The sequence below is a fragment of the Phycodurus eques genome, chromosome 7 (assembly GCF_024500275.1).
Source record: "Phycodurus eques isolate BA_2022a chromosome 7, UOR_Pequ_1.1, whole genome shotgun sequence".
NCBI lineage: Eukaryota > Metazoa > Chordata > Actinopteri > Syngnathiformes > Syngnathidae > Phycodurus > Phycodurus eques.
In genome coordinates, this window is record NC_084531.1 from 26,554,522 (window position 1) to 26,578,422 (window position 23,901).

At 40.9% G+C, this 23,901-nt stretch overlaps 1 protein-coding gene across 5 annotated transcripts in view; it reads left to right on the forward strand.

The window, feature by feature from the left end:
- cntn5 (contactin 5) overlaps positions 1-23,901 on the forward strand; it is a 113,311-nt gene that overhangs the window by 65,999 nt on the left and 23,411 nt on the right. For all 5 annotated transcript variants that reach the window (XM_061682299.1, XM_061682298.1, XM_061682302.1 and 2 more), the window contains 5 exons: positions 561-663; positions 6,910-7,091; positions 13,255-13,391; positions 13,517-13,646; positions 18,286-18,430. In XM_061682299.1, the coding sequence (XP_061538283.1) occupies positions 561-663; positions 6,910-7,091; positions 13,255-13,391; positions 13,517-13,646; positions 18,286-18,430 (697 nt within the window). The remainder of the gene's footprint in view (positions 1-560; positions 664-6,909; positions 7,092-13,254; positions 13,392-13,516; positions 13,647-18,285; positions 18,431-23,901) is intronic.

Here is a 23,901-nt window from a genome sequence, read left to right on the forward strand (position 1 = left end):
AGGTTGTGGAACCCTCTTTTAGCCTGCTTCACTGCCACCGTAGTTTGAATGTCAGTTGAAAAGAAGATGTTACTTACGGTAAATGACTTCAAAGAGAATGGAATGGCTCGCCGTAATTTATATCTCCACAGTTAAGTTGATTCAAAAATAGACATAGCAGAAATTCAGACATGTACAGCTGACGTGCGCTAGCAGGCGAGCCATTACGTTTTTACTCAAAGACAACCCACGCAAACATCTAATATGTACCAGTGAGAAAAAAATTTCCACAAACCTAATGATGGAGGTTTTTTTATGAAATGGTATATACTCATACATATATATATATATATATACATACATACATACATACATACATATATATATATATATATATATATATATATATATATATATATATATATATATATACACACACACACACACACACACACATATGAACAGCTGTACAAAATGGTAAACTCACTACATAGGACATTATATAGTGGGTAGAGGGAGGTGATTCATAACATAGCCAATATCTTTAATATCCGCTCTTTCTGTTCCTTAACCACTTCCAGGTGTCATGGGTGAATACGAGCCCAAAATTGAGGTGCACTTCCCGACCGCCGTGCTGGCTGCCAGGGGCGTCACTGTCAGACTGGAGTGCTTCGCTCTGGGCAAGTAAGTAAACAAGGATATTTGTCACATGACTAAACGGTGGATGATATTTGTTGCAGCGGATGATTTAAAAAAAAAATAATAATAAATAAAGCACAGTTTAGTTAATATTCCCAGTGTTTCACAGCTCAGTTAATATTCCCAGTGTTTTCCTGTCCTCTTTCAACATCTTTCTTCCATTACATGACTTCTTCAGGCAGGATGTTAAGAGAGTGAGGAGAAGTGTGTGTGTTAGTTGGTCGGCGTATCCACCCTTAGGAATAAGGCGTAATGTATATGTGTGTGTGTTTCCTGGCTCTGTGTTGAATGAATGAAAAGGAGCGGGACAAGGTTATATCGGCACGGAAAATAAATGACATTGTAATAGTCGTCTGCCAGGAGGGACCGTCCATAGAGAGTGCATCCCAAAAGCACTTAGCACACTTTCTAAAGTTAGCGTCACAGTAGCTATCGGAAATGCTTAAAAGTTATTATTACCTCCTCCAGGGCGGCTCCGTTGGTGTGGGCCAAGGAATGTTTGGTTTTATTTGAAAATCAATAAACGCTTATTAGGGCCAGACCTATCATACTACGAGAATGAAATCAACTGATTACAAGAATAAAGTCTATAAAAAGTTGCCATTTCATGGTTGGAAAAAAAAGTCATAATAAGAATCAATAAAGTTGTAATTTTATGTGGCTAATGTCATAATACTATGAGAAAAATAGTATTGGTATTTTAACTACATATGGGTATTTAAATATGGTATTGTGAAAATTTTATTCCAAATTAGATTTTTTTTATGTACAGCTAGTAATACTAGACATGGATATTCCTGAATAATATTGATAATTATATTGCCGATTACCATGACCTGGATGACTGAGAATCGACACAGACAAGTAATATCGATATACTAACAATGAAATAGAGAAAAGTGGGTACAAACAGATAAGTTTATACACGTCTTCATATTCCTTCTCGAACATGTAAATTCTGCATTTGGGTCCTCCAACGTTTTGCCTCAACACCATGAAAACCTGCCACTGGGATTTTTAGATTTCAGAAGAGGTAATATATTACAGGGATACAATTGTTATTTGCAATGTTACAAGACTGATTGAAAAGAAAATGTCGTTAGGAGGAAAAAGTATTGTTTTATGAAAATTTACAAGAATGAATAAAGGCAGAAACAATTACAATAACAATGTGGAATATTTGAGGGGAAAACTGTAATTTTAGAATATGGATTAAAAACACATCGCCAGTCTACTCAAATCTAAATTTGGTTGAATAATTACTCTATCTATATCCATCCATCCATTTTCTGTTCCGCTTTATCCTCACAAGGGTCACGGGCGTGCTGGAGCCTATCCCAGATATCATTGGGCGAGAGGCGGGGTACACCCTGAACTGGTACTTTTAATCGTTGGAGACAGATGTTTGTTTGATTTCACAGGCGACAAATGTTTAAGTCTTGGCGGACATCTGACCTGAAGACTGAAACTGAGATTTATTGTCAATTTTACAACATTTAAACAAACAATAAAACAAAAACACGGTGTGGCGCATTTTCAATCTTCTCCCGAGAAAAGTGATTTGCTTTTGTGAAAAAATTATCTTGCATCACACACTCCATTATGTTGATAATTAGTCACCATGAATTATTCATGGCTGTCTGTCATCCAGTGTCTCTCATCTAAAATAAATCACTGAAAACCTCATCGCAGTTTACCTAGATTTCAATCAGCGTGGCTCATTACATCAAGTTACTTTCAAAACATCGCTGCGCTAGGGACTGAAAATTCAGACGGAAGTAGATGAACAGCTGCTCGGCCTGGCGCTCTCTTCAATAAACTCAATTCTGCTTGCTAACTTTCCGTCAGAAAGCCATTTCTAGTTAGTTGAGACAGATGACATATCAATGTGGACTCTTTAGGATGTGCCGGTCCTAAGAATAGCGCCGGGAATTAAGTCAGGGATGGCCTTTGGTTTTCCTGTTGGTCCCAATGGAGGGTGGCAACCAGAGCACAGAGATCGTGGACATGATTGGCGTGATTAATGAAGACATCGCGTTGTGTTCAAGAAAAGAAACTGTGAACCCCGGAACATAAGCGACCGTCCTCTATGTTTCCCCTTGGACACCACATTTCACTCAGAATGTCATCGTGCACAATATAGATTCAATACACCCTGTTCCGGATGCGCCAAAACAGCCCAGAACGCAATCCAGCCTTCTCCATGTTTCACGTTTTCAGCCACTTTAGAAATGTTTGCTTCAGAGCGTCTAAATAGTATTTCACTTTCATCACACCCCACATAGATTCAAGACACTCTGCGCTAGATGTAGCGAAGTAACCTCAGAACAAAACCGAGCATTCTCCACGTTTTCTGACACTGAGCAGCAGAAAGTCTTGAGATTTCATTGTACACTACATAGACTCAAAACACCCTGTACTTGATGAATCAAAGCAGCCCCAGAACACAACCCAACTTTCTAATAATGAGCAGGAAATTACGCACAAGAATGCCGTGATAGTCTTGAGGTTTGGTGGTACCCCCCACAGATTGAAGATACCCAGTGTTCCATGTTTCAAGCCCTCTGACACTGCGCCACACATTTCGCTCCAAATTCCAGTCTCATCTGTTTCAAGTTATTGCAGTAACCACTGTGGATCACACATTTTTGTGTAGGTATAAATGTGAGTGTGAATATTTTTTTCTGTCTGTCTATATGTGTGCTACAATTGACTGCCGACCAATCCAGGGTGTAGTCTGCAGTCAACTGGGATAGACTTCAGTTTCTGAACAGGATACGCAGTAGCACTGATGGATGGATCAAAGTTGAAAGACCACTTTCTTTCATTCCATGAGAAAGTAGCGTTGGTTCAGAGAGTTTCGTCTCCCTACTTCCTTCCACTCACGCCCTGAAACGTTTTGGATACTTCCACCCAAATTGCCATACAGCGGCCCACTCACTTTTTAGTTTAACTGACCCCAGGGGGAATCAAACTCTACAAATCCTGGCAGCTACTCGTTCAGCCTTGGGGGGGGGCCACCAGAATGGCGAGGGTCTTCGCGTTAAGCAGTGGGCAGGAGTGGAGTGGCTTGTTATAAAAGCGAGCTGCGCTCTCGAGGGTTAGAGACGGATGTTTCTGGAAAAAATAAATAAATAAATACCGTCTAGACAATACATGGATCTTAATGAAATGAATCAAAGCCATCCTTCACTGGTGGCCTGGCATGGAGTCGACGTCATCTCGAGCATGTAACACAATGTTAGTGCCATCCTGGACTCTTGTCCAGTTTTTAGCAGACGCTTGTTAGGTTAGTTGATTTCAACGTTATACATTGCTTACAACTCAACTCTAGTGTTAACCCTAACACTGAACCACTAACCCAACCCTAACCCTACCCCCTAATCCCTACCACTGAATCATAAACCCAACATAACTGTAATCCTAAACCAAAACTTTTACCCCTAACCTTAAAGGGTTACCAACAAACACTGTCAGGAGTATGGCTAACACTTACGCCAAGCACCTTGTCCAACCTGATTTCCAACCTTTACCCCTTAACCAACCCTCACCACAACTCCCTAACCTTACCTCTTATTCTAAACCCCAACCCAATCCTAGCCCCCTCATTTAACCACAATTCCCTGACCATTCCTCTAATCCTAAATCCTAACCTAACTCAAGCCACCTAACCCTAACCGTCAAAAGCAACCTCAAACACTCTTGTTTCTTAAACCTAACATTAACCCCAACCCTTAAACGGTAACCCTAATCCTAAACCCCAAACCTAACCCTTTGCCCAAATCCAACCCTAGAACTCTTAACCCTAACAAGCTACCAATAAACAGGGTTAGAGTTCTCATTAGCACTTACCGTAAGCCCCTAAGCCAACATTGACCCCAACGCTTTAACCCATTCTCTAATCATAACCCCTAGCCAAACACTATCTCCCTACCACTAAGCCTAGCCCCCTAACCAAAACCTGCAAAACCTCACCCTAACCCTTCTTTGTATTGGATCACGTTATACTGTATAAGGTCGAGGTGGGTGAGTGTTGATGCTCAATTCCTTTTTGAACCAAATCAGTAAGTATTCGATGACCTGATTGACAATAGAAAATTAAAGCACTACAAACTATCTGGTTAAAACGTTTGATGTCCTTGTGATTCCGCAAAGACTCTGAGACTGACGGATGTGATACATTTCCGTCTCGGCTCAGTGATTGATGTGCTCGCTGGAGGTTGCTGCGTCGTCGCATTTCTGCCGCTCGAGAAGCCGTCACATCCAGTTGTCATACAAGAGCACGAGTGACAGCGTGCGCGTTGAGATAGTCGACTCATCCATCACTCGCTTCCTATCGGGTACTCAGTGGACAAACCCAACACTTGGATACTTATTGGCGAGCAGTTGTTGTTACACACATCTGAATGTGACAGCTTGTAAAATGCACTCATCATATATTTGTGTACAGTGCCGTGAAAAAGGGATTTTTCTGGGCATATTTTTCACACTCAACTCTTTCAGATCAGAATTTAATAGCTCACAAAAACAAGCCAAGTAAATACAAAATGCAGTTTGTCGATTATTTTATTTATTAAAGAGAACAAATATCCATACCTATTTGGCACCATGCAAAATAGTAATTTCTCCTCTTTATTAATACCTGAGTTATCCGTGATTAACCAGTTTTAGGAAAATTTGAGTTCAATTTCTCTTTCCTTATCCAAGGCCAAACTTGTTGAACCAAGAAATAACATGAATATTACCTGTCAGACAAAATGAAATGGGTTACAAGAGCTCTCAAAGAAACATATCATGTCACAATCCAAAGAAATTCAAGAACAAATGTGAAAGCAAGTGATTGAAATCTCTCAGTCTGGAAAAGTTTACAAAGCCATTACTAAGGCTTTGGGACTCCAGCAAGCAATGGTTAGAGCGTACTCCAGAACGACATCGAAAAAAGTGCAGGGTGCGCTGGCCTCTGTCATGGTCAGTGTTCGTGACTCAATCATAAGAAAGCCATTGGGCCAAAATTGGATGCATGGCAGAGTTTCAAGGCAAAAACCATTTGTGATTAAAAAAGAAGACAAAGGCTTGGCTCGCATTTGCCAAGAGGTAGAGATAATTTGATAAACTTGATAATCTCAGAAGATTTTGGAGAAATATTGGAGAAATATTCTGTAGACTGATGAGACAAAACTTGAAGATTTTGGATGGTATGCAGGCTGTTACATCTGGCATAAATATCAGAATCAGAATCATCTTTATTTGCCAAGTATGTCCAAAACACACAAGGAATTTGTCTCCGGTAGTTGGAGCCGCTCTAGTACAACAGACAGTCAATTTACAGAAGACTTTGGGGACATAAAGACATTGACAAAAAACAATTGTGCAAAAAGATGCAGAGTCCTCTAGCACTTAGAGCAGTTCGAACGACTAATATTGCAATAGTCCGGCGCAATGACCATTGTGCAAAGGGCGCTGAGACTTCAAGGAGTCTATGCGGTTTAAAGTGACGAGTAGTGCGATCATCTGGGACAATGTTGGTTGTGCAAATGTTACAGATACTCCTCAATCAGTGTGCAAATGGACCAGATGCTACTCTGGCATGAGTGGCCAGTATATGCAAATAACACATTAAAAAAAGAAAAACAGGTTGGGTTAGGCCGACAGTCAAACATGGTAGTGGCATTTTGATGGTCAGGTCTGGCTTGGTGATTCAGTTACGGGACGACATGCGGTGATTAATAAGACCAATGAATTCTGCTGTCGACCAGAAAATCCTGCACGCAAACGTGCAGCCATCAGTTCGTGCCCTCAAACACTCTTGGGTTAAAGTCCGGACTTAAATCCAATTGAGATGCTGTGGAGTTCGTGCTTAAAAACCGTGCAATATGATTGAGCAAGTAAACAATTCTGGGAAGAAGAGTGGATCAAAATTCCTCCACAGCGATGCAAAAGACTTATCACCAGTTACAGCAAACATTTGATTTTCGTTACCAAGGGTGGCACAACCACTGATTAGGTTTAGGGGCCAATTACTTTATCACATAGGGCCCGATAGATTTGGCTTTTTTTAAATAAAATCATTATCATTTCGAAACTGCATTTTATATTTCAATTGTGTTATCTTTCTGGTTTGTTGATCTGAAATATTTAAGGGTGATAAATACACAAAAACCTTTCAAATCAGAAATAAGGAAGGGGGCAAAATTGTGTTCTCAGCACAGATATTGTAATTTCTCCTCACAGTCCGGTGCCCACAATTACATGGAGAAAGATCAACGGCAACATACCGAAAAAGGCCAGACTCCGCAAGTCCCAGGCCGTCCTGGAGATCCCCAACATCCAGCTGGAGGACTCAGGGACGTACGAGTGCAAAGCTGAGAACCTGAGGGGAGGGACAGCTTTCAAGGGACATCTGCAGGTCTACAGTAAGTAGACAGCAGCCAATGAGTTAGCATTTTCTGAAATATTTGGTCAATCACTTCTCATAGAATTGATCAGAAATAAAACTGTTGAAATATGCAAATTAATTACTATTTTTGGGCTATGTTTAAGAAATCTTGCCGATTCAAATTTTCCTCTTCTGTTGGCAGAGAATTTTGCTTAAATAAAGTAATATATTCCTCATTTCATTACTTTTTTGTTTTGTTTTTTTAGCCCAGTTTTTGCAGTCTAACAAATCCTTGACCCAAAAAAACGTGACTGGCATTTGTGCCAATCTTGCTCTAATTTGTCTCTGTCAATAATAATCACTAAGACACACATATGTCAAACTGTGGCCCTTTTCATTCAATCCAGACATGACACGAACCCTGGTTATCATCACGGTGCCAAAGGCTATCGTGTATTCCCGGGAAAATTGGGCTGAGCACGCCTATAAATCCCTATTAACTTTTTCATGAGCGCTTACAGGAAACGCTGTGCAATTGCCGACAATATTTTCTTGGCTGGTGGTGGGATTTATTTTTAGCTACAAGCCAAGAGAAGACCAGTGTCAAGACTGTAATTATAGATAAGGAAACATTGTTAACTACTGTAGCAAATTAGCTATTGCTTTGATTGTAGAACATGGGTGGGCATAATTTTGTGCTCAAGGGGCACATTTGATTTTTAAAATGTACAGATGGGCCTGGTTATTTGTAGATGAGGACCAAAAAAAAGTTATATAGTGTGTGTAGAAAATGTTTGTATTTATTATTTTAAAATAAAATCATTCATTTTCATTTTTAAATGGTCTTATTCATTGTATTATTATTTATTATTATTATCAACCAATTATTTAATAAAATGAATACAAATAATAAAATTGTAATATTTATACTGTATTATACATATATTTACAATAAATCAGGAGATCAATTATTTTCCAAAATACTTTTGAAAAAAGTATATAATTCATCACACTCATTCACTGAGTGTGAATATTTGTATTCACACTCAGTTTAATTATAATTAATTAACCAATTATTTAATGCAGTGAAATATTTTAATGTATATGTAAAATAAATCTATACATAAATAAATATTTATTATTATAGTGTGATTCAATTAAGCCTGTATTTGACTCAATTAATGAATTGAAAAAAAATAATCAAAAACTACTCAGTGAGAAGCGGCACGGTGGCCGACTGGTTAGAGCGTCAGCCTCACAGTTCTGAGGACCCGGGTTTAATCCCCGGTCCCGACTGTGTGGAGTTTGCATGTTCTCCCCGCGCCTGCGTGGGTTTTCTCCGGGCACTCCGGTTTCCTCCCACATCCCAAAAACATGCATTAATTGGAGACTCTAAATTGCCCGTAGGCATGACTGTGAGTGCGAATGGTTGTCTGTTTGTATGTGCCCTGTGATTGGCTGGCAACCAGTTCAGGGTGTACCCTGCCTCCTGCCCGATGACAGCTGGGATAGGCTCCAGCGCGCCTGTGACCCTAGTGAGGATAAGCGGCTCAGAAAATGGATGGATGGATACTCAGTGAGAACAAACACCATTTTTGGAAACAGACAGCTATTACAGAGTCAATCATTATTTCAGGATCATACATGCTAATATTATAAAAAATCACATTCAGTAAAATGTACTCCCTAATCACTTGTACACAAATAGTTGGGTCTCTGGATGGGGTATTTGTCTGCTGGACGCCACATACACAGATCCGCTACACTAATCGACACGTGGAATTCCACCAGTGAAAATACTACAATACAATGTTTCCTTCACACTCTGGGGCAGCTCCGGAGGAGGACTTGGTGAGCAGGTGGCTCAATTGCATGAGACACAACCACCACCAACCCAACCATGGTGTTAAAAGTGGAGGATAAGTGTTTATCTGTTGTGTATTTTGATGGCGCTTTTGATAAGCAGCATCACATACTCAAATGTGCGGTGAACATGTGGAAGGGGGGTTATCTGTGTTTTCGTTGATACGATACAGTAGTCGACCAATGTAATTTAGCAGCTCGGTGATTAAGTGCTGCCTCCATGAGTGAAAATGTCTAGAATTCTTTTTTTTCTTCCCACTTCGGTCAAGTAGCAGCACCCCTCACCTTGTTCCAACCGTCCTTGCGCTGTCCCTGGTTGCCATGGTAACAAAAGCTGTTACCCCGCAGTAGATGGGGCTGAGTGAGCAGAAGCTTATTTTCGTGACAGAGAGCCTTTAACCATTTAAGCGCTAATATTAAATGCTTCATTATTTTATCCTTCATGTAGTTTGACCAACGAATGTAACAGATCTATTATTTGGTAAAATGAGGGAACTGTTTTCGGTTCTGCAAACATGCACAGTATGTGTCCTTTAAGACTTTTCTTTTGGAAAATGCTGCCATTGCCATGTTGCATTACTTATTTTGCCTGTGATCATAAAGGAATGGCACCCCATTCCACCTTTGCCATACGCACAAGGCCAACTTAATGGAGTGCCGCAGCCTTGGCGGGACGTGCTTCCAAGGTCCTGCACTGCCGCTTTGATTCAGTTGACAACACAAGGAGAAAAGGCGCCCCGGCTTGTTGCGGCTAAAAGTAATTTCCTTGAGGTCATCTTATAGTTTGGGCTTTCATTGTGTATTGGACATTCCTGGCCATAAAAGAGCAATCAAACAGCAACATTGTGTGTTAGTGAAGTCGCAGTATATGCACGGAATGAGACAACAATAGTAACTTGGTGTATCCAGGCAACACGTAATTGCATTAGTGGAAATGAAAAGGTACAAATCTAGTGCATTAATAGCAATGGCTTCATAAAAACATGCCCTTTGGACTAACTATATTGAACTCCACTAATTACGTCGAGAGCACCTGGAAAAGCAAAGTCTCCTTTGAAATCTTCTTTCTTTTTATCATTATTCTCAACAAATTAATTGCCTTTTGGGGGACTCAATATGGCCAAAAACATACTACTTGTGGCAAACATGTCTATCCTGGTGAAAATGTAAAATTCTTTTTAGTTCCCCATATTGCCAGCTGTTTTAGAGCTGTTTTGACTGATCTTTGAAGACCCACCAAGTATTGTTGTATGACAATGTAAGCACCAAGCCTACCAAGAGAAAGAGTAGGCTCTCTTCTTTCACCAGAAAAAAAAAAGTTTGTTTGTGGCCTTTTCCGTTCTTTCGTAATCAGCAGTAGAACACGGGTTGGTTTCTGACCAAAAAGTGGAGAGAAAAAAAACCAGTAGAAAGTAAAGCCGAGTAAACAGTGACTTTGAGGCTATTTTTTGCTTTCAAAATACTTAAAACTATAAACAACAAAAAACAAGACTGAGAAAGGGCCTTTGATGGCCAAATAATAATTTTTTTTGCCAGATATCCAACTAAGAAAGGCACCGTGAGTGACGCTGACTGACCGCATGGCTCAAGTCAAACGTCAGTGAACGTTTTACATGGCGGTCGTCATTCACTCCATGAACATCTTTTCATCTTGTCATGTTTTCGCGCAATCGCGACACAACGTTTCAACTACCTACCGTGACACATACTCTGTTTACGCCATACATATACATACTCTGTTAAAGTGTGAGGTGCCGAACCTTGTCCGACTTCCAACATGTTGGCATTTCTGAAGTCACAAGCCTGAAGTCACCGCGGAATCTAGTACTCAAAAGCAGTGCCGTTGTCAAATCCAAAGCGATGCAACGCCGCCATCTAGAGGGATTTGGGAGTCATTACAGTTATGTAGAAGCTTGAATTTTACAGACAAGCTTGGCAAGACCCTTTCGCAGGCCTACACACTGACAAACCTATATTCGTCAGCGGCAGTAAATGGTTGGATCATGATTTCACTTGGTGACTATAAATGGCTATGGAGGACCAAGAGTGGCAAAATTTAATAAATACATAAATGAGTTAAATAACTCAATGTGTCATCCAATATTTAATTATTTCAATATTTATTTATTTCAAAATGTCTTTAATTAATTCAATATTTATTCCTTTATTTCTATTTCTATTTAATTTCAATATTTATTTGATTTTTTTTTATTTGATTACTTTTTTTCCATTTTATTTTAAATATTTATATATTTATATATTTCAATATTTATTTATTTTTTTGTTATTTTTTTTTTTTCAATAGACACCCGTCCCCCTGTGAATCATGAAATAATTGTATCTGTCTTTCTCGCCCATCAAACTCAGTAGGTGGGAGTAAACTCTGATTAAGCCCCAATCAAAACTTGTTCCCTGCATGAGCTAGTACACTTTTCCTCCATTCCACAGCCATCCTATTTCAAATGTACACCTTAGGTATTAGAAGTAAAAGGTAATCAGAAAATAACTAATCACGTGAAGTACCGATACCTGAAAAAAATATCCCCTTATTTACAGTAATGAAGTGTTTGTACTTTGTTACTCCCAGCCACTGTTAAAATCTAATAATTTGGTACTGTGGTTGTGTTTGACCTCAGCTACCTCAGTCGTTTATCATATAAAATCAAAAGGCTTTCATATCCAAGTGAAAGCTCCAGTACATTAGTCATTGTATCCAATAGGAGGATATGTAGATGGTTTTGAAGGAATATTTTAATGCTTATTCACCGCATACATTTTCCTGTAGAAGTTGTGTTTTCTTTTTTTTTATCTTTTTTTTTTTTTACCCGTGACAGAGTTTTTCACCACAACTTTCACTGCGCAACTGCATGCTTTATACACTTTCCTTTTCATCTGGGAGTCTGTCTATCCGCTCGATGCATTTTTCAATACGTGAACGTATATTTATGAGATTATAAAATTTACAAGGACCTTTCGCTGGAGTCGGATCGTTCGTCTTGCGTGGGAGCAAGAATATTAATCAGCCACCAAGAGCCGAGCAACCACCGCCACCCCGCCCATTCCTTCTTTTAGTTTAATGTTTCAAGGCCTTTTTTTTTTTTGGGGATTAAACTTTTTCCTCAGCTATGTTAATAATGCACAAACGAGGAAGGCTAATCTACAGTAATGAAAGAAATGTAAATTAATTCAAAGAAAATGAAAGAGCAAGCAGCTTTTTTAATAGCGAATCCTTGAAATGATCATCAAACGCCATGCTCCGCCCGCGTTTTATGGCCGAAGCAAAAATGTTTGTCAACTTAGCATTGTCCATCCAACCAAGACACCAGGTTTTGGTTGGGGCTCATTTGGGTAGTAGGAGTTTGTCTATGTACGAGCCCTGCTATTCGCTCAAATTGGCTGCTTAAGAACAAGGGTGATGTGCCGAGTTGTGGGAAATTGATGAGCCACACAATTAAATTATAGGGAAAGAGTAGTGGAGGTTTATAAGACAGTGGTGAGGGCAGCCATGATGTATGAATTAGAGACAGTGGCACTGAAGAGACAACAGTTAAGCAGGTTATCTTTAGTAGTGACCAGGTTGGATAGGATTAAAACCGAGCTCATCAGAGGGACAGCCAATATTAGATGTTTAGGAGACAAAATTACTACCATCGTGTTATCAACACGTTATTACATATCCCACTCGTGTTCTAGGCAGGACACGCCCCCGCTGCGATATGATTGGCTCATGAATCACAGGAAAGGCAGGCTATACAGATGGAACGAGATGACATTTTAAATATGTTCACATTAGTACAAAATAAAAACAAGTTTGTTGTAGGGTATTAGGGTAAGGGCTAGGTTTGGGTTAGGCTGGGTTAAGGTTAGTGTGATTCCTAATAATGCTGCCACACTGAAGTCACATACTTCTTCTCCTGCCTGGAAGCAGTAGGGTGTATCCATATTGCAACTGGGCGTGTCCTGCTTAGAGCATGACTGAGATCCCTCATAATGCGTCAACCCGTAGTCATCGCAACATACACATTCACATCTGTTTGTGTGACCAATGACGTTTGCACGTGCAAACCTTGAGTATATCAGGCCCAAAGGGTTTTTTTTTGTTTTTGTGATGTTATTTTCAGGATTTTCCTAAAATGTTCTCTTTCAACTGGTAACAACTTTATCATAGCAATAAACTCATTGACTCTGAATATCTGATTGAGGATATCTTGAGCTTAAAGCCACATCAGACACGAGGGCAAAATGTCAGCTCAAGAAGTCAACACCCTAAAAAGATGTAGAAAGAAGAAATTCTACTTTTTCCTCTTTCTCTTTCTTACTCTCTCTCACTCTTTTAGCGCTGCCGCAATGGGTGAGAGTGATTAATGACACTCAGCTGGATAGTGGGGAGAGGCTCCAGTGGGAATGCAAGGCCACCGGGAGGCCCCGGCCTACCTATCGCTGGCTGCGTAACGGTTTGCCCTTGACATCCCAGGTACAAGCACTTTGCCTCTTCTTCTTTTTGATGAAAAAATACCTCAGGTTGCTGAACGTCATCATGAATCATCATCATCAAACAACCTCCTCCTCTTCTTCTTCTTCTTCTTCCTCGCATTCCAGGGTCGAATGGAGATTGTGAACGGTGAGCTCTCCATTCACAAGCTACAGCCTGTGGACTCAGGAATGTACCAATGTGTGGCAGAGAATAAGTACGGCGCCATTTACTCCAACGCCGAGCTCAAGATTTTAGGTAAGCGCCTTTGCTTTATGACGCCCTTTTCAGCTTGACGTGCACATGTGTGCTCGGATTAATGGCAAGGACGTGCTCTTCTTATGCTGAAATGGATAGCTTGCAAAAAAATCTGATGTTGGCTAGCAGGCAAGCCATAATGTTTTGCTAAATTAATAAAACACCACCCAATCAAACATTGTTTGAAGAAGCGCTAACCTACTGGAAATATGGGGACGGGCGCGCCAGTAAAACAAAAATAATCAACCAAATACCCATGGCCCAATTAAAAGCTGTTGTATCATCACATAAAGCTAACATTACTGCATGAAAAAAAGTCATTTTTTAGAACAGAAATTTTATTATTACACAAATAAAAAGGTGTAATATTACAAGAATAAAGTGAATGAATTTGTTAAAATATGACTTTCTTCCCTTCATCATAATGCTACAACATAATCTTGGAAAATTCAACGTTCTATCCTGACAAAATAAGTATTTGTTCTTGTAAAAATTACAAAAATTACTTCTTTTTTTTTTTAAAGTGCAACTCCATCCTCATAACAATATAACTTTTTCCCCCTAAAAATATGAATTGTTTGTGTCACATTAAGACTTTAGGTAACGTTTTAATTCCAGTGGCATTTGGGGGTACTCATGATAGTTATGTTTAATTGCCATGAACATTATGATTTTTGATGAACATTTTTTGAAGATGAACAATGAGTTAATTACGTTATGAATAATGCTCACTGTAGGAAATTATATCAATACAAATAATCTGTTCTAAAACCATAAAGAAGTAACATGCCTGTGAATATTCTCATTTATCCAGGTCATTTCATTCTCAGGGCATTGAATGGATCACAACCGGACCGTTCCATTTGTCTTAGAAGACGTTTCGCTTCTCATTCAAGCAGGGTTCTTCAGTTCATGCAACAAGGCTTAGTGAGGACGCACTAGCCAGTGTTTGTGTGGAAAACTCCACTATTTATGCTCCAATTTAGAGGCATGTCCCACACGACGTATGGAATCATTCTTTTGGAATGCAAAAAAAGGGTGAGAGCCGTTAAGCCGCCTGGCCAAGAGGGCATTGTCCGTCGTTGGGTGGAAAATCCCTCAGTGATATTCCATTCCTTTGTAAAGGGTTATAGCATATATGGGTTAAATACAACTTTAAGTAATTTAGGGGGGGAAAATGAGCTGGAAGCGACGCCTGCGTCACTTCCGGTTTATCGTAATTTTAAATTACAGCATTATAAATCAATATGCGGCACGGTGGACGTGGAGGTGGGCGTCCTGCCTCGGCAAGTCGTCGGCAAGTTGGTCGGGTGAGACAAGAGCTCCTCAGAGAGCATAGCGCCGGCCTTTTTATGGCCGAAGCCAGCCAAAAGGTGGTGGTTTACCCCCTCCCGCCTTTCTTTACCACCACCTTCGGGACCAAAAGGGGAGTTGGACCGCCTCTGAGTGTTAATTTCCCATTTTGGTATTATTTCGTGGTTTAAAACCAGTGGAATAAAATATTGATGATTGGATTTAAGATAACGAGACCATTTTCCCACTTTGCATTGTCCCACGCTCATCCTCTTTAATACCTGAAACGAATGTTTCAAATGTTATGTGGTTGTTGAGAACACTACTATTTTCAATGTGGCATTTGTGTGGCGTGGAGTGAAACGTTTCATCTGGTTCAGTTGACAACAGATTCGACATCAGGCATTCAAGTTTGCAGCAATACAGTGAACTAGTGGCTGTTTCGTCGCCTGTGGGTGTCGTTGTTGCCTATTCAAAGACCCAGCTTTACTGACCAAGTGGCGTGGTAGTCAACAGGGTTTATTGGTGAAATCCTCCGGGCTGGCTGGCGGTGGAAGTTAATTAACTTAGCGTCCTAGGGCGAACTCGGTATCCTTGGTCTCCGCTTTGAAGCTCCGGGTGCTGATAATTCACTTAGCGTCGACATGCCAAAGCAAATGGCTGTGTCATGCTTCTGTTGACTATAGCTGTTGACTCATTTAGCGTCTGTATGTGAAGTTACGTCTCACCACTCCATGGTCGTCTCGCCGGAGACTGGGGTGCTGGGTGTCATCTTTTCATGGCGTATCCGCTACAGGGTCGTGGAGTTACCCAACGGTCAAGGGTTGAGTTTTTGAGTTTCTTTGGAATGGATGAAAGGACAGCATTGTAAGTGGGAGACAGGTGATGTCGTAAGCCCGCTCCTCTGTTAAGCGATGGTTTTTCCGCCTTTGTATATATGGCCTCTCTCACCCCTCTTTTTTCTGATTATCTATTATTGCTTACACAATCTTTTTGTTTTGTTTCGTCAGAGAGAATTCTGCCTCAGGCGCTGTCACATGACTCCATTTTATCAATCAAACGGAGGCAGACAGTCACATGACCACACAAAAAAGTCTGCATCCCCACACAGAAGCAAAGTTTTCTAAGTGACTCATTTATGCGAAGCCATGCAGAAACAAGGGTGTGTTATTTTAAAAAAGACTGAATTTATTATTGTTTTACTTAAAGGGAAATTTTTTGGGCAATAACTGGATTTGCACATTTCTATTTTGTATTTTCGTCTATTTGACGTTCATGCTCTGATTAAAAAAAAATAATAATAAAAATTCAAATACAATCCATCAACAATTTCAAAGTCTATACTTTTTTACTTTTCCTTCAATACGGGATTTGAATCAGCACCGGTACTTTTACCAGATTTTTTTTTTTTTTTTTACACATTTGGCCACCCCTGCCGAAAAACAATGGCTTGTCGGTACAGATTGGCATTGATAGAAGACAAAAGTCTAATGGGGGTTTTCCATAAAGGCGAAGGACTACATCACGGTCACCGTGAATGCTTTGTGTGACTTTCATGTAGCGTCCACATGAGCACAACACGCGTTCTCGTGCGATATTAAGGCAGGATGGCACGCCGCGGCCACGAGGCTTCGCTCAGGCTGTCCTCTGCGCTGTGTGCTGATGCGCCATTTTCTCCTTGTCATCTTCTATACTGGAACACAGCTGGTGACACCCATTCCCCTTTCGCGTTCCCCCGAGGGACGCTTTGATTTACTGTCAGCGTGGCATGCCCTTTTTTGAAGGGGAATCTGTGGCATTTGGAAGAATCAACGGCCCCTTTTTGTTGGGTTTTTTTCATCCAAATGTTGACTCTTTGATCCCAGGTACACACATACCGATCTTGCCAAGTCAGAAGTTTCCGCTACTGACAAATAATTATGCTTATATGAAGTAATATCTTCCTCATGACATTACATTTTTACCCTGTTTTGTAATCCTAGTTTTTCCAATGTCGATTATGAGGGGGTTCTCGGAAAAATATCTCCCGTGTAAGGGGTCCCTGGACCCAAAATGTTGGAGAACCCCTCCCCAGAGGATCAAAAATGTTCAGGGCATTGCTACAGGTTAATTACTTTATTATATATAATATAATTACTATATGAGTTGCGTCACTCTGTGCAGAAGACGACTAAAACTTGAATGAAACTTTAACAAGACCTGACGAGGACTGATGATATTTCTGAGCCAGTGAAGCCCCTGGTACAAACTCATTACGTGGCTAATAACAACCCACAGATGAGCCATCACTGCAGGCCAGCCGTGGCCTGGCACTGCGGCCCACATCAGCCTGCGCTGGGAGGCCGATTGGTGGAGAGTGGTGGATGATGCGACCAGCAGCCGGCCACGATCTTACGTTGATTAAAACATAGGCGGAGGCGAGCGCGCTCCCGCCCGGAAAGCTGGAGTGTGGCGGGGAGCCGGGTCAGCCTTGAGCTACGGATGGGATTGGATTGTCATTGTGTGTAATGTCACTTGGAAAGCATCACTCAGCATTTAAATAATGCTGGCTGACAAACCCTTGCAGCCTAGAGATGGCCTTGATGTGTAATACAGATAGATGATGCTGCCTTACTTTACAATTACGCCTTAACTTGTTCTCGTGTGCATAAATCTTCTTTTTGTTTCTAATTATGATGATGTACCTGGAGACAGACAGATAGATAGATACTTGTAGATAAGTTTGTTTTTAATTAAAACAAAATCTCCCTTTTTAAAAAGGTAAAACCAGGCGGTGACATCCAAACACTCCTGCAGCGCCTCCTTTGTGTCTTTAGACCGAACAGTCCTTATGTTGGCCACCTGCTGTTCCCATAGCGGCCTGTTGGCGAACAGCCGGCCGGCCACTACGTAATTGTCTTTAGAGGGCACAACATGGCGGCAAAGCACCTTTTTCCATTAGACGAAGCTATGGCCTGACTAAATGAAGCGCCTCCCCTCAGTTCTACGTAGTTGCTTGGCACCAAGATGCAACCACATAATAATTCTGTTTACTTAACGTTGTGTAACTTCTGATATATGGTCTTGCAACACTTAAGTTGAGTGAAACTTTAGTTTTTCTGTAATTTATTTTATTTGCGATTTAGGAGGTTAAAGCTTAATTTTTCCAGATTTGTTTTGTTTTGTTTACATTTCAGGGATATTCCACTTTAGACTGTTTTCAATTATTTTTACCATTTGTATACAGCAGTGGAACAATTACCGTACAAAGAGAACAATATTTATTTATAATGCTGCATTGTTTACATGGTTACAAGAAAATAACCAAATAATCTGCTGCTTCATGTCTTCTTTTTCCTCACCACAGCGTCGGCGCCCGCCTTTGTGCCCAATCCGGTGCGAGTCATCGCCACGCTGGGCAAGGAGGCGTCCATCGAGTGCAAACCCAGGGCGTCGCCCAAGCCGCGGATCACGTGGAAACGAGTAGACAAGAAGATACAGCCAAGTAAAAGGTAGAAGGCATAATTGTTCATGTTTCATTGTGAGCTTGCAAGATTGACTGGGAAACATTTGGAGGGAGCATGAATTCGTAATGGGGGACAAAGATTTATGGGTTTAACGAAATTGTATAACTACTTAGCATGCATCATAGTGTCACAGCGGTACAATCTGTTCTGTAATAATTCGTGGTATTCGTATTAAGAATGAGCGTAATCTGATTAGGACATCAGATATTTAATGTTAGACAATTCAAAATCCATTCAACTTTCATACTGTCCTTTTATATTTTAAAAGTTTAAAAAAAAAACATCCTTTTTTTTATTATGGCCTCATTTTTGTTGTTTTCTTCTTTTCACTTTATAGTTTTTACTTACTTTATTTGCATATATGATATGCAGTCGGCACTCGCCATATCACGGTTTACTTTTTGTGGTCTTGTTGTTTCCCAGATTTTTACAACTGCACATCTACGGTTAAGAACACTGTTAGCTAATTTATTATAGTTTGCCACTTCTAGTTAGAATGAATTGTAATATCTCCACTCGCTATATTGAACAAACAATAACAAAATAAACATGTAACAAGCCGATTCATACACAAGCTGTATGGCCACAAATGACACTGGCCCAGAAGCACTCATCATGCAGACTAGCTAACGGGTAGCCATTTTAGAGACAGTCGCTGTCCTGAGCCAACAATAACCAACTGTATAACCTCATTCGCCATTCGCTGACTCCTACATCGCTCAACAGTCCAGGGCTTGCCTTTTAAAGCCACACATTCAAAGTCACAGATACTACAGAGTAGAATGTGAGGATGACGACCCCAAGTGGAAAAAATAACACCTGCACCATATTTTGTATTGGTATTATTCGTCAAGCTTAGAAAAATAAAATAAAAAGTAGACATTGTAGTTTTTATTTGCTTTGACTTGGGAGCCAAAATTGTATTTACAAGCAAGCTTCAAAATATGCAGCTGTTCAAATGAAGTTGGGGGCGGGGGGAGGGGAGACACACAGTCGCCGATGCACTTTTGAATGTGTCAAACAGTCAAACACATAAACTCAAAATGAAAATACTCGCTAGAAGCATGGAGTAGACACTAATATTCACCAACACACAAATCTACAGTTTTTGGATTAACACACACTATAAAACCTCTTTATTTCTTGACATTCTCTTTTATTGATTGATTATGTTTTTATATTTACTGTATATTTTACAGAACAGTGCCATTGTTCTTGATTAAAAACATATGACAAAAAGGTTATGGGGCTCTCGCAGATTAATGAAATTTCAATTAACTTCCAAGAGGGATAGTGATAAATTTGTTCAAGGAATGAATTCAATTCCACTGTGTTTGTACTTGGTGACTTCCCATTACTGCTGTACAGCACATACGCGGATATACCAATTGTTAATTGTTTACCAACTGTTTTAATGCCAACATCCGAGGGTTCCAAACTTGCATGTTTAAAAGCATAAAAGTCTATTTTTATTTCCCTGCGTTGAAAATATTCCTGAAGTTGTGAAAAGTCTGCCTCTCGCAATATTTTCTCATCGTTAGTTTTTAAAGCGTTCTCCCTACGGCGAGGGCCTTAGGAGGGGTGCCGGTTTTATCAGCGTGACTGCAATGAAGCGTCAGTGCGAAACAAAACGTATTTGCAAGTTCTTCCGAGACGCTCCTTCTCCTCGTCATTCCCTCTCGAAGCCCACTGTTGCATTCAGAGCTCTCGTGCACTTTGAGGCGTCATCATCACCACGAGCATCCGTCGGGCTCCGTCAATCTAAGTGAACGATGTTGCGGAATCGTGTATCCATCAGCGTCGGGACCCTTATGTTTAGCGGCCAAGATTCCGCCTCGCTTAATGATCATAATCCTCGGGAGTTTCACCTCTAACGTGCCCAAGTTCCTTTGATGCGGTCATTTTAATAGAAATATTTCATCTCTAAAAAACACAGAAGAGGGAATTGGGCTGTTCTTTGAACTCGACACCGCTTGCTGAAGGATGGCTTTTGGCTTTGCGGAGTGTGCGGGCCTATAAAATGATGATTAATGACTCAGGCTCGTCTGAACCCGATAAAGCCTCAGAGGCATTCGTCAAAGCTGCAAATCTATTTTTCTGTGGCAGCCGCTGGAAAAGTTGTACCTGCGATCGCGCTCTTATCTGACCTGAGATAAAGTGGAGAGTTTTGGAAGTGGGAAATTGTTCTCTAAAATATTGAAAATGTAGTCACCCGAGAGCAACCGTTTGATTTTGGCATCATTCTGTTGTTTGTTTGCTTTAACAAAATTCCATAATTGGTAATCGTAACATATGGTAATGTTCAAACATATATTTAACATACTTTTTAGGAATAAAAGCTCTACCTCATTTTTGTTTAACAACTGGGCCTAATGCGCTACTGTATTTTCATGTTGCTCAGCATGGTGGTATTTGGTGTCTAAAGTTTGCAAAACACTGCTTCAGAGAATAGCGTTGACATTAAAGTTGTCCGGCTGTTGCGGACCGAGGACGAATCCGACGTGCTGCCGTCACTCTTCTGGGACAAAATCAATAGGCTGCATGTTAAAAAGGTCAGTGCTGATCCAGCGTGTGATAATGGTGATTCCTATCTGGAAACAAAGGCGGTGTTCAGGTGCCGACCCTGCCGACCCGGCACCTGAACACACTGTGGCAAAGATTTTGTGACGTTGGCCTTTGTAGAGCCGAGAGGTTTATGGATGGCAGGGCCGTCGTTCTTTTTCTTGGGTGAATCGAAAAGGCGTCAGCGTTTATCTGCCATTGACAGCTGTCCTGACATAATGAAGGTGTGTAATTAACATGGATTTCCGCTAATGTTCAAGCCTTTTGTTGCTTAAGCACAAAGTATTAATCCCTTTTTTTGCGAACAGTGATGGGTATGTGTTTTGTAAAGCTGCAAAAATAGTCCGTTTGCACAAAACAGGTTTGCACACACATTCACACCGATGGGCAATTTCACAGTCTTATGAACCTAACAGGCATCTTTTTGGAATGTGGGAGGAAACTTTCCACACAGAAAGAAGCAGAGATTCAAACCGGACCCTTTTGACTATGAGGCAGACATGTTAAACACATGCAATAATGTACCACCATTGCTAAAAGCATCCATCTATCAATTTTCTATTGCACTAGAGTCGGAAACTAATCAATCTTTGGGTGGGGGGGAGGAGGTAGAGCGATGGTCTCGATCGGATGCTAATCTTCGATGGGGTGGAGGGTGTGCTGTCTCACAGACGGCGGTGGGGGTGCGACCCGGTACCAAATTGGGGACCACAATATTATTCCTTTGTATTCTGTGTATGCACAATTATATGCATTGTACTTACTTTGTGGCCATTTTGTTTTGTGTGTGTGAGGTGACAAATGATCATTTTGTGCACACATTAAATCTATAGTTTGGCAAAAATATTTTTTTTTACCCCCAATGTAAATGTTTCAAATGTACAAGCAATGATGTAATTACAGTGAACCACCACATATATGCAGTTCATCATTCGCAACTGCGCTTATTCATGGTTTTATGGGCGGAACCTGAAAAACTCACCTATTTCCTGTCAATTTTCTTGTGGATTTTCGCTATTTGGGCAGGGCTCTGTCCCTAACACTAAATGACAACGACGAGATTAGACACGTTTATAGGGTTTCGCCGATATAACAGGCTTTAATGAGACATGGAATCAAATGACACATATGCCGTATTTGATATGTACATAAGACTTTCATCACGTAGCAGCATCATTACCTTCAAATAGGTCACGCCTATGCTGTGATTCTTTGCTTTAAATATCCTGCGCTCGGCTCGATTTGCATGTCCCGATCAGGCGCCGGTCCCCGTCTTGTCCTCTGTGCGTCAACGTCCTTGTGGGGGAAATTTCCTAATTCCCTCGTTTTAAAAATGTCTCCTGGCTGCAGATTGCCTCGTGAATTGGACTTGGCAGGATTCGGTCACGCCTTCCCGGCTTCCTCTTTGCCAATTTCAATCAGCTTCGCGCATGATGAAGGGGGGAGCCGGGTAGATTTAAATGCCAAACAATATTAATTAATTTGAATGGCATCGCCGCCTTATGAGCCTGAAATAGATGACGGGGATGGGGGAAAAAAGGCCTCTCGTTCCTGCTTTGAAGCAGTACTGGATGTTGTCTTCCAGAGGTGGGATTAATGTGCAAATAATACGTCTCAAGTCCCAACCTTCAAATTTCAAGCGAGTCCCAAATTGCTGTGGAAAAAGTCAAACAAGTCAAGTGGAGCCTTGCTAAATGCCAAGCAAGTTGACCCTTACTTGGGTTAAGCAAGTCATAAAGTTAAGTCATACAATCTTGCTCAGTCACAACATGTACAGTATTTGCACATCAGTCACTTGCGTTAGTAAGCGGTACTAACACAAGCATATCGTTTTTCAAATGGTTCCAAACCTTCATCGCCATCATCTTCCGTTTCGCTTTATCCTCACAAGCAAGGTTCGCGGGCGTGCTGGAGCTTATCCCAGCTATGTTCGGGCGCGAGGCGGGGTATACCCCTGAACTGGTCGACAGCCAATCGCAGGGCGCAAACCAATCTCAACTAAACACATAACCACCATGAAGCTTAAAGGGCAAGTTTGCGATGCTAAAACTGCTAGCAAGATTTTAATGTAGCCTCACTTCAATTATCCCTTTCCCCCTCAAGTCTCAAAACAAAGTTTGATGTCATGTAGAGGGATGTGAACGATAAAAGAAAAACCCGGAACAAAAACGTGGCCAGCAATTAAGAGAACCCCTAGAATAGTCTTGGAAAACCAGTGTGCACAGCAAACGCCGCCCAAGCCCTCCATCAGACAACTGAAAAACTGAACGTAAAAAAAAAAAAAAAAAAACAGCACACGAAGAGGATAATGGGCTCGTGACACTTGTTTTGTTTCGGGATCTGTCTAATGCCTTCTTTTGTTGCCTCTGTTGGCTAGTCCTATGCCCAGCCAAGAATGACACGCTGTGGCGACTAACGGGGCAAGCAAGCTGAAAGGAAAAAAAGAAGAGTTGGCTCGTGTACTACTGTCAGGTCAAACTGACAGTAGTACCAGAAAAATGGATTCTTTGAAAAGTGCAAACTCCCTTATTTTAAGTCTGACTGGGGTCAATTCCGGTGACTGGAGATCTTCAGTCTCCAGCAAGTGTTGCGTTTCTCGCGTCCTTCAGCAGCTACTTACGAGTCCCGGCATGTTCACCTGTTTGTTTTTTTCTCCCCAGAGGATGTGACGATGAAATGCACCACTCGCTTTTGACAGCCTTTCTCTGGCGGATTTGTGTGTGGAACGCTCCTCCAAACATTTGTTGGAAAAGAACTGCCGTGAATTAAGGCAATTGTGTTCTTTAAAAAGAATCACCCCCCCCCCCCCCTCCAAATTGATAGTCAGGCGGCGGATGCGCCGCTTTTGTTCACCACTTCAAAAGCAAATTGTGGTTGAAGTCAAAGCGTCGTTT